Source organism: Setaria italica, chromosome II (assembly GCF_000263155.2).
Source record: "Setaria italica strain Yugu1 chromosome II, Setaria_italica_v2.0, whole genome shotgun sequence".
NCBI lineage: Eukaryota > Viridiplantae > Streptophyta > Magnoliopsida > Poales > Poaceae > Setaria > Setaria italica.
This window is the reverse complement of record NC_028451.1, coordinates 33,654,783-33,665,622: the sequence shown is the minus strand read 5'-3', so window position 1 is coordinate 33,665,622 and position 10,840 is coordinate 33,654,783. Positions and strand designations below refer to the sequence as shown.

Genomic DNA, 10,840 nt, shown 5'->3' with positions numbered 1-10,840 from the left:
CCATTGACTATGATCCATCTATAAGATGATCGCCTAGATTAGATGTAACTGAAAGTTAGAAACATTTATCGTCATCCAAACAAGAAACCATTAGATCAAAGGAAATGAGTCTGGAGACTCTCGATTACGATCCATTCATTTATTTGCCCATCACTAATAATGACCTAAGCCCTACTAGATAGCAACAACCTTGCTATTTGACCAAAAACATGTTCTGAAAAGTATAGTTAATATCTCATAGGCCTCCTGATGATCTAAATCTAGCCTCGGCTACACATGACTGTCTACAAAATTGTGTAAATGTAGATATTTCACACAGAAGAGGCAAACCAATGGTTGGGATAATGGGCGTAATTTGGAGTGAACATTTAAGGGGTTCCAAATAAGGTGGATCAAAATGAGTACCAATATAGAACCACTCTAAGGTAGATATGGCTAGATCGTTCTTCGTCAAGTAGCAGCTTGACGATGATATTGAGCTGGACAATCCCATTCCTACACTTAATCTGCACATTTTAGTTTCTTGCAATCTTTAGTTATTAGTGGGCTAAGTAGCAGACCCACCTGTCCTATCCTTTAGTGGGCTTACTATCGAGCTGAAGAAAGCTTTTGAAAAATTTTTTGGTTCTCACGCTGCCTATTGATAAAAAACAGGTTATTTACATATAGGAAGCCTTGAGAAGCAATCACAATATTTAATTTGTATTCTTTAATTTTTAGGTACGCATTCACTAGCAATCAAATTTTAAAATAGGTTCTATTGGGTGGGCATAGCAAAGAACAATGAAATGATTACATTTTACGGGGACAACATATAGACCTGAGCATAAAAGATATGGCCCGGCTTAGCCTGATGGTCATTTAGGGGCAGGGCATCGCTCTGAATTTGTCAGCCGGCCAGCCCAAAATTTAGTAAAACATTTATTTTCCCATTAAAAATTGTTTGACAGCTCAGTCCGAGCCTGGCCCGATTTTGCCAGTCCAACCCGTATTCTGCTCAGGTCTAGGGATATCCATAGATGTTGTCAAGTGTCAATAAAGCCTATGAATATGTACACTCCTCAAGAACATGAAAACATGTAGAATGCAGATTTCCATTGTGATAGGTCTTTTTGGTGTGAAACCTAGTATCGACAACAAGAGTATTTATATTTTTAGCTAATTATTCTTTTATAGGTAGATGATTGTGTGTGTCGAGAACGAGAGACCTTCGTGGTGACTTTGACAATATCAAGATCTACCAGCCTAATATTTCATAGACATTCATGTTGTGCTTTGGGGAAAAAAAAGTAGATTCGCATTGTGATATTCTTTAAAAAACCATGTATAGAAGAAATTCTCCAAAGAAAACAAACCATGTATAGATGCAAATATTGAGGGGATGTGCATTTCTGTACTGTTTGTGTTGCATATATGTGCACTGGAGGACCTCATACACTACCGGAAACAGAAACTTCGCTGAGTGCCTGGGCACTCGGCGAAGGCCCAAAAACACTCGGCGAAACGTTTGCCGAGTGTAACACTCGGCAAACGGCACACGGAAAATTTTGAGTCGGCAAAGTTAACTTTCCCAAGTATTTTATGTCGGGCACTTGGCAAACATATTTTTCGAAAAAAATAAAAAAAAAACTAAAAACGCCGGCCGCCACCACCACCGGCACCACTGCCGGCCACCACCACCAGCCTCCACCACCGCCGCCTCGCCACAGCCGCCGCCCACCATGCCGCCTCGCCACGGTCACCGCCCACCGGCCTCCACCACCGCCACAACTGCCACCCGCCACCACGCCGACTCGCCACGGCCGCCGCCCACCACGCCGTCACATCCGCCGAGGAGAAGGGGAGGGGCGAGCCACACGTCGCCGGGGAGAAGGGGAGGGGACGCCCAGCCACCCACCGCCACCCGCCGAGGAGAAGGGGAGGGGGCCACCCGCCGTCACCCGCCGCCACGCCACCTGTCGCCGAGTTGAAGGGGAGGAGACGACCGGCCGCCGCCGGATCTGGCTGCGAGGGGAGGGGATCCGGCCGGGAGGGGAGGAGCCGCTGCCGGATCTGGAGGGGAGAGGTGCCGGGGGAGAGGCGTCAGAGAGAAGGGGAGGGAGCAGCCGCCGGGGGAGGGAGGGCCGCCTCCCATCCTCACCCGGATCTGGCCCCCGCCGCCCGGATCTGGCCTGTCCGCCGGGGGAGGAAGGGCCACCCTCCCATCCTCGCCCGGATCTGGCCCCCGCCGGGGGAGAAGGGGAGAGGGGAGGCGGCGTCCGGCGGGAGGGAAGGGGTGGCGGGAGGGGAGGAGGAGGGGGGTAGCGTGAGGGGAGGCCGGGGGGAGGAGGGGGGCGGCATGAGGAGGAGGCGCGGGTGAGGGGGTGGGGGCAGCGTAAGGGGATCGGGCGCGGGGGTGGGGTGGTTGTGGGCCGGCCGGGGGTGTCTTGAGGGGAGGACGGTGAGAGGAGGCGGGCCTCGGCCGGTACGGGTAAAAACAAAGTCGCCGAGTGTCCTATGTGGACACTCGGTAAAGGGTTTCTTTGCCGAGTGTACCCTAGGACACTCGGCAAAGTTTTTTTTAAAAAAAATAAAAAATATCCAACACTTTCAAAAAAATACCAAATTTTCCCACGAAACAATATATATTCTCTACTGACTATACAAAAAGTTTTATAGTCAAACCAAACTCGACCGTCACTTCGACTCTAAATCTTATCGAATCCTTCTCAAAGTTACTATTCTTCTTTTGAGATGCTTCGGTTTGTAATCATCGTACATGATGAAATGTGCAAAACCTTCTCAATTATTTTCCACAGCCTTCACGTATTATATCATCACATCATGACAAATCTCATGATTTTCAGACTTTGCTTGTTTTTTACACAATTTAAAAATATTACTGCCACATGTTCATGGTCATGTTTCCTAAACAAGATGTTCGAAATTTCTTTTCATTTCATGGGTCAGGTCTCAAATTGGGCCAAATAACATGAATATCATTTTTCTACTCATTTTTTCCATAATTTCAATCACTTGCAGTTCAAATTTGACTTATACCAAAAATTACATTGAAATGCAATTAATTAAATAAATATAGCAAATAAATCCAAAAATATACCAAATTTTAACATGGAGTACCACATGTTGTATGTGGGGAGTAGAAAAAAATTCAAGGTGAAAAGAGGAAAAAAAATATTTTTTTGCCGAGTGTCAAAAAAAACACTCGGCAAACCTCCCTCTTTGCCGAGTGTATTTTTTGACACTCGGCAAAGATGTGGGTTTGCCGAGTATTTTTTATTTGACACTCGGTAAAACCCCGATTTGCCGAGTGTTTTTTTTTCACCGAGTGTTTTCGGCTTGGCACTCGGCAGGGTTCGAAAAAAAACACTGGACAAAGAAAAAACACTCGGCAATTTTTAGCTTTCACGTAGCAGTGATACGATTTCCAAATGGATGCTCGATCTCTCGTAGCAAAAGGTTGGGGCCTGAAAGAGCACGCGGAACATACGCAGATTGCCATCGATTACCTCCCAAATCATCTTTTTGAACAGAGAACGCAGCCGAAGAACGGACCAAAGGCCACTACAATAAGAAATCCTAATGGCCGCGCTTGCTATTAATCTACGCACATATTCGCTCTCAGTAGCCGGCAACATGTCCTTTCTCATCGAACCATTGCCATCTCCGCGAAGGAAACCGTGAATGAGAGTTGCTATTTGCTAGCTCCGCTCTAGACGGCCAGCCTGGAGAGGGAACAATGATCGTAGAACAGCAGAACGTACAAGGCGTACAGCTAGCTGCACCTGCATGTTCGTTTGCACTCTGAACATAACCACCGAAGGATCCAAAACTGCTCGTTCAGAAAAAAAAAATTTCAGTCCATCAGGGGCTTATATAAACCCTTGCCAAGCGAACTGTAAGTCTCGCACTCGCAGAGGCACACATTTCACTGTAAAGATGAGGAACACTGCTTCCCTCCTCTCCTTGTTGCTCCTAATCTGCGCAGCTGCGCTGCACGCAGATGCGTCCCAAGAGGCTCAACTGAGAGAGTTCCTCAGGTCTAGGAGGAACAGTCGTAGTGATAAGGGCACGTTTAAGGTGAGTAGCATAGGTAGCAGGGTTGCCAGCAGCCTGCAGAGAACCAGCTACTCCGGCGGCGCTGACCAGAGCGCCCTGAAGGCGGCCGACAAGATCACGTCGCTGCCGGGGCAGCCGGACGGCGTCGACTTCGACCAGTACGCCGGGTACATTACCGTCGACGAGAAGAACGGCCGCGCGCTCTTCTACTACTTCGTGGAGGCGCCGCAGGATGCCTCGTCAAAGCCGCTGCTCCTGTGGCTCAATGGAGGTAAGGATCGAACGCGCGACACGCACATACGTGTCGCATGCCAACACTGTCTCTTACAGGATATCCTTGTTCCCGTTCACAGGGCCAGGGTGCTCCTCGTTTGGCTACGGAGCAATGCAAGAACTGGGCCCGTTCCGTGTAAACAACGACAACAAAACGCTGAGCAGGAACCAGCATGCTTGGAATAACGGTAACTTAGTCAGCTTATATACCCACCTTCAGTTCCCTTTTGTTTAAGTTTGAAAAAAAATCATTGACAATTTTTGTATTTGAAATTCTAACGGGATAATTTTTTTAAAAAAATGTAGTGGCTAATGTGATCTTCTTGGAATCGCCGGCGGGTGTTGGATTTTCTTACTCCAACACCTCTTCGGACTATGACCTCAGTGGCGATCAAAGGACAGCCGATGATAACTATTTATTCTTGATTAATTGGTTGGAGCGTTTCCCTGAATACAAGAGCCGTCCATTCTACATCTCCGGGGAGAGCTTCGCTGGACACTACGTGCCGGAACTTGCAGCCACCATCCTAATCCAGAATTCGTACAACAGCAAGACAGCTATAAACCTACAGGGCATCTTGGTACCTGAAATTTTTTTTACTTGAAAAGCAACTTGGTTATAATCTGACAACAATCAACCTGGCCTTAATGGATATCCTTTGTTCCTTTTCCTTCCAGGTTGGAAATCCACTTCTGGACTGGAATATGAACTTCAAGGGTAGAACTGACTACTTCTGGAGCCATGGGTTAATGTCAGACGAGGTTTTTACCAACATAACCAGGCACTGTGAATTTGACGACTCAGATAACAATAACGTGGTGTGCATTGGCGCCTATGATGCTTTCGATCCTGGACAGATTGATCCTTACAACATATATGCTCCAATCTGTGTTGATGCGGCCAACGGAGCATACTACCCCAGTGGCTACGTAAGATTCATAATTTTTCGCTGCAATGAGATTCTTAAATTTGATTCTGCTAAAATTATTGTTCTAGTTAAATCACTAACATTTCCTACACATTACAGTTACCAGGGTATGATCCATGCATCGATTATTACACCTACGCCTACCTCAATGACCCAGCAGTGCAGAATGCTTTTCACGCTAGAATGACAAAGTGGTCAGGATGCGCGTAAGATTTTTTCATTGGACCCATCATGCCGATCTAACATCAGTGAGCTACAAAATATGTCTTGTTTCACCTCAAACTCATGTGGTTTTTTGCAGAGGATTGCACTGGAAAGATGCACCAATCTCCATGGTGCCAACAATATCGTGGCTAATTAAGAAGAAGTTGCCTGTCTGGATTTTTAGGTAATTTATTATTGTGCAAGCAAGGACCATATATAGAGCAATATATCTGGAAATTCGAAAATAACACAATCATGCACTTTTTTCAGTGGTGATTTTGATTCCATATGCCCACTCCCCGCTACGAGGTATTCCATCCATGACCTTAACCTGCATGTCACAACTCCATGGCGCCCGTGGACAGTAAACATGGAGGTATGCTTCAATACTGAATGTGCCAACTTTGGAATGCAAGCATTTGGTGCGATATAAATGCATCAACTCTTATAGAATTTGCTGCTTCTTATTAAACTTGTATGAGAACCTCATGCTCCAAAGGGAGCCTTACATATGCACTACAAGTTTGTGAGCTTGAAATTCATTAGTTCTGAATGGCTGTGATTGCAGGTAGGAGGATTTGTTCAACAATACAAGGGAGGATTCACATTTGCTTCAGTTAGAGGAGCTGGTCATATGGTTCCTTCCTACCAACCTGAGAGAGCACTAGTATTGCTAGACTCCTTTCTGAAAGGGGTGCTCCCACCCTACGTACCGGAGCAGTGATTTCATAAACGGAAGGTCTTGTTGCGCAATGGATAACTCAATAAACAAGAGCTCTGGTTGGACAGAGAGTTGCCTCTGGCACTTGGTGTAACTTTTCTTATTCGATGTTTTATTTATGTGGGTAACTTTGCTTAATGTTGGTTTTACATTTGCTGGTTTGGGTTTAAAATTAAAAGGTTCATGTTCCCTAAGTGGACATGGAGTTTCTGTTTGTATACGACTTGAAAGAAGAGAATATTGTAACGTTTATTTTGAATGTCTACACTTGTGAATATTGTACGCCATTGTGAGACAATGCAATGAACTCTATATAGTCTCTATTCTGTCTTTCAACTAAGCTTATTTTCAGTGAGCGCTCTTTGTCTATGTTGGTTTGGAGATGTCCTATGGAAGCAGACTACTCTCTAGTAGATGCTCATGTAATCTCCTTCAAAGCAAGCCTTCCACTTTCCTTCAGCTTTCACATACCTCTTTGTCAAATCTAAAGTGAAACTAAATGTTTCTGTGTCGGATCAGCTTGTAACGAGCAGGTTCATTGCCTTGCCTTAGCGATGGCATATATAGGGTTAGTTTGGTGTGGCTTTGGGGGCTCCGGCTTCGGCTCTGGCCACTGTAGCGTGGTAGGGGCGTCTGAGGAGCCGGAGCCATCCCCTGGCTCCTTGCCGGTTTGTGAGGGAAGGGAGAGGAGAGAAAAAAATAACTGTTCATGGTTTGTGAGGGAAGGGAGAGGAGAGAAAAAAATAACTTGTATGAACAGTATTGCTACAATACGTGAATAGTGAAATGGCAGGAGGAGCCGAGGCCACTCAGAGCCGCACCAAACTGGCCCATAGCAATGTCTCTCGTGAGGATTAACATGGAGTCTGAGGAACTGGTTTCTATAGCTCCAGAAAAACATATAAGATTATGAAGGGACATACTGACATCCACCCTATCTATAAATGACTATGGAAAAGTTGTTGTCAGACAAAGCACAAAGTGTTTTTTAGCTTCTACTCAAAGATAGACTCAGTACAAGAGACCTATTACATGTAATAGAAAAACAATGGACCTGCCAAGCTATAACTGTGTCCTTTGCCAAGGTAATATAACTGAAGCTATCCAGCATCACCTCATGCGGTGTCCCTTCTCGAAACTCTGCTGGAACTTGATCAATTTGCAAATATCTGATGACCTATCAGGATATTATAACCTTGCTCAAAAATCAGATGGCCAACCCTTCTTTCTGGAAATAACAGTCCTGATGGCCTGGAGCATTTGGATAACACGAAATGGAATCGTATTTGACAATCAAGATGCCTCAATACAGAGATGCACAGATAACATCAGAAAAGAATTTGCCTTGGTTATCCATCAGACAAAGAAGAAATATCATCCAAACATAGACCTCTGGGCCTCTTCGCTGTTGTAATTTTTATTCGCCATTGTAACTCTCCTTTAGTCCTTTTGTAAAAACTTTTGTCTTCTTGTGTATATATACAATAAAGATGCCTCCATACCGGCTACTACCAGTTTCATAAATACTCTGCCCCTCCTGTTTCATAAAAAGAAGTATTTGTTGATGAGCCTTAAAAGCGGGTATATGGGAGCTACAAGACTTGTACGGCAAGGAGCCTCTAGAGATAAGATGAAAATCAGGTATAGTTATCTTAATGAATTTTACATAATCTCCGTTGTAGTAGCTGGTGCCGCTGGTTGGCGCCTACCATTCAGCGACTGGTTCAGCTCGGCGCTTGATTTGCACGTTGAGAGTGTCGTGTTGCTGGAGCAACCCATAACTTCTTACCGTGTTCTAAACTTTGAATGCTATTTGGTGAAATAGTATACTTGGATTTTTGAAATAGGGGACTTTGAATTGCTGACTTTTGAAATAATTCAAAATATATATACATATCAGATTGTTTTCTAGTACAGTTAAGAAACTACATATTCTTTGCCGCATGTAAGAAACTGCACCTTAATGCGGTTGTACAAACAATAACACATTTCAAGACATCTATGTTTAAGAACTACACATTTGAGACAGTATGTAGAAAACTGCACATTTAGTGGTACCCACTATAAAGAAAAACTACAGGTTCTCGCATTGCATATATTAAAATGTACAGATTTAAGTGGATGAATGAAAATCTAAATGTGTCATCCTTTCATAAATTTGTTTAAATGTGTTATCTTTTAATGAAAGGTGCCCTGATGTGTGTAATGTTCTATTCATATGTCAATGCTTTTCTAAATTTATTTTTCTTGTAGCTACAATTTTGTGAACAATGCCATGGCGCAAACTATTTTTCAAAACGGGCCATGTCTTGATGAGGTAAAAAAAACAATTCAATGGTAAACATCCAAATGGCCACGTCGTCCGTCCAGCCGGCCAAATCACAGTGGGGCTCATGGCAACTGGCATCCCTCCAAAGACACCCTACCAAGCGGCATTGGTTGAAAACTTCTCATCCAGTGCAGGACCAACAACAGAGACAACGAAAATGAACGGCATCGAAGCATATCAACTCTCTCCCCCAAAGTTCGCCACGACATGCAGGACAATAACAACAAGAGCCGGCTCAAACTCTGAAGTCTGAAACTGTACCCAAAAGATACTTTGGGAAGCATGTGCTTGTCTCGGAGTCGCGCATTCAAAGCTCGCGTGCCTATATAAACCTTCTCCAATGTGTGAAACATATCGAAGATAATGTTTTCTCATTAAGACTTTAAGATGAGGATCGCTGCTTACCTGACTCACCTAATCCTCCTGCTTCTGGTCTCTGTGGGCTGTGGCTGTGTTGCACGCTCATGCGTCACAGCAAGCTCAACTTGAGAAATTCATCTTGTCCAGAAGAGCTACCAGAACTAGCAGCAGTGAGGCTAGTCTACATGGGTCTGGTGTCAGTGCATGTCAGGAGCAGCCTCCAAGCAGGGTACTCAGGCTCCGACCAGAGCGCTGTGAAGGCGGCCGATAAGATCCCGGCGCTGCCAGGCCAGCCGGAGGGCGTCGACTTCGACCAGTACGGCGGGTACGTGACCGTCGACGAGAAGAACGGCCGCGCGCTCTTCTACTACTTGGTGGAAGCGCCGCAGGATGCGTCGTCGAAGCCGCTGCTCCTGTGGCTTAACGGAGGTCTGAAATAGATTGCTTGCAATGCGATTTGATTTGCATGATGCCACATTGCCATGGTTCTCTGATCTTACTTGTTATGTCATTTGCGACATATCCATGCATGGTACGGTGCAGGGCCTGGATGTTCGTCGCTTGGGTTCGGAGCAATGCTAGAGCTGGGTCCATTCCGCGTGAACAACGACAACAGAACACTCAGGATAAACAAGTATGCCTGGAACAAAGGTTCTGTATTTACAACACTGATCAAGCATCTTTGTTTCGGAAACTATAAAGGTTCAACGAAGTTACAAACTAACTCATGAAAATTGCAGAGGCTAACGTGATCTTTCTGGAGTCGCCCTCTGGTGCCGGATTTTTCTACTCCAACACATCATCTGACTATGATGAGAGTGGCGACTCCAAGACCGCCGAGGATGCCTACATATTTCTCGTCAACTGGCTCGAGAGGTTCCCTGAGTACAAGACGCGGGCCTTCTATATCTCTGGGGAGAGCTATGCTGGCCACTACGTTCCACAACTAGCTGCCACCATCCTTAGTCACAACTTGTACAACAACCGAACGATCGTAAACCTTCAAGGCATCTTGGTACGGTTTCTTCTTTCTCTGTCTTGTTCATAGCATACCAAATTCCAAGGAAAGCTAATAACTTTCATTGCGAGTAATTAGCTTGTTTCTTCTTCCTTTGAAGGTTGGCAATGGCAACCCATATCTGGATCAGTATAAAAACGTGAAGGTCGTATCTGTAACTGATACATAAATGTTGCATCAACAAATTTTTAGTGGGGATTTCGATGACATATGCCCACTCACCGCCACAAGGTACTCTATCCAAGATCTGAACCTGTTAGTCACAACACCATGGCGTCCATGGACAGCAAACAAGGAGGTAATAAGTGGACTCTGCATAATAACATCTTTCAATAATATTTCTACTTGCTGGACAAATAACTTCAATGATGGCTACAGGTGGGAGGCTATGTACAGCAGCACACAGGAGGCTTCACATTTGTTTCTGTGAGGGCCTCTGGACATATGGTTCCATCTCACCAACCTGAGAGAGCACTCATATTGCTCCATTCTTTCCTCAAACACTACCGGACACAGGCAAATTGCCGAGTGCCAGGGGCACTCGGCGAAGGGCAGAATACCCTCGGCGAACCGTTTGCCGAGTGTAACACTCGGCAAACGGCACACGGCAAATATCGAGTCGGCAAACACTAGTTCGCCGAGTGTTTTGTGTCGGGCACTCGGCAAAGACTTTGCCGAGTGCCCAGAAAATACTCGGCGAACAATTATTGAAAAAATAAAAAAAAAATCACGCACCGCCACTGCTCCGCCGCCGCCGCCGCCACCATCCTCTCCTGTTCTCTTCAGGCCTTCTCTTCAGGCCCCGACGCTGGCGGATCCGGTGGACGGGAGGGCGGGGCGCGGATCCGGCCGGGGGCCCGACGCCGGGCGGGCGCGGCGGGATCTCCGGGCCCGCGGCCCGCCGCCAGGCGGGCGGCGGCGGATCCCGGAGCGCGGGGTGGCGGGCG

The 10,840-nt window shown here is 45.9% G+C and overlaps 2 protein-coding genes across 2 annotated transcripts; both read left to right on the top strand.

The window, feature by feature from the left end:
* The first annotated feature begins 3,939 nt into the window (after window positions 1-3,939).
* Window positions 3,940-6,189, top strand: LOC101772376 (putative serine carboxypeptidase-like 23). The gene is made up of 8 exons (XM_004959456.1): window positions 3,940-4,330; window positions 4,413-4,520; window positions 4,639-4,913; window positions 5,011-5,262; window positions 5,361-5,467; window positions 5,563-5,649; window positions 5,736-5,841; window positions 6,034-6,189. The coding sequence occupies exons 1-8, from the start codon at window positions 3,940-3,942 to the stop codon at window positions 6,187-6,189; spliced, it is 1,482 nt and encodes a 493-aa protein (XP_004959513.1).
* Window positions 6,190-8,978: 2,789 nt separating this feature from the next.
* LOC101771974 (serine carboxypeptidase-like 28) lies at window positions 8,979-10,062 on the top strand (the record flags this gene model as incomplete). The annotated part of the gene is given in 5 exon segments (XM_012843690.1): window positions 8,979-9,053; window positions 9,055-9,304; window positions 9,419-9,526; window positions 9,616-9,890; window positions 9,994-10,062. Coding segments are annotated over 5 exon segments (777 nt in total), but the record flags the coding sequence as incomplete, so codon positions are not given.
* Window positions 10,063-10,840: the final 778 nt, after the last annotated feature.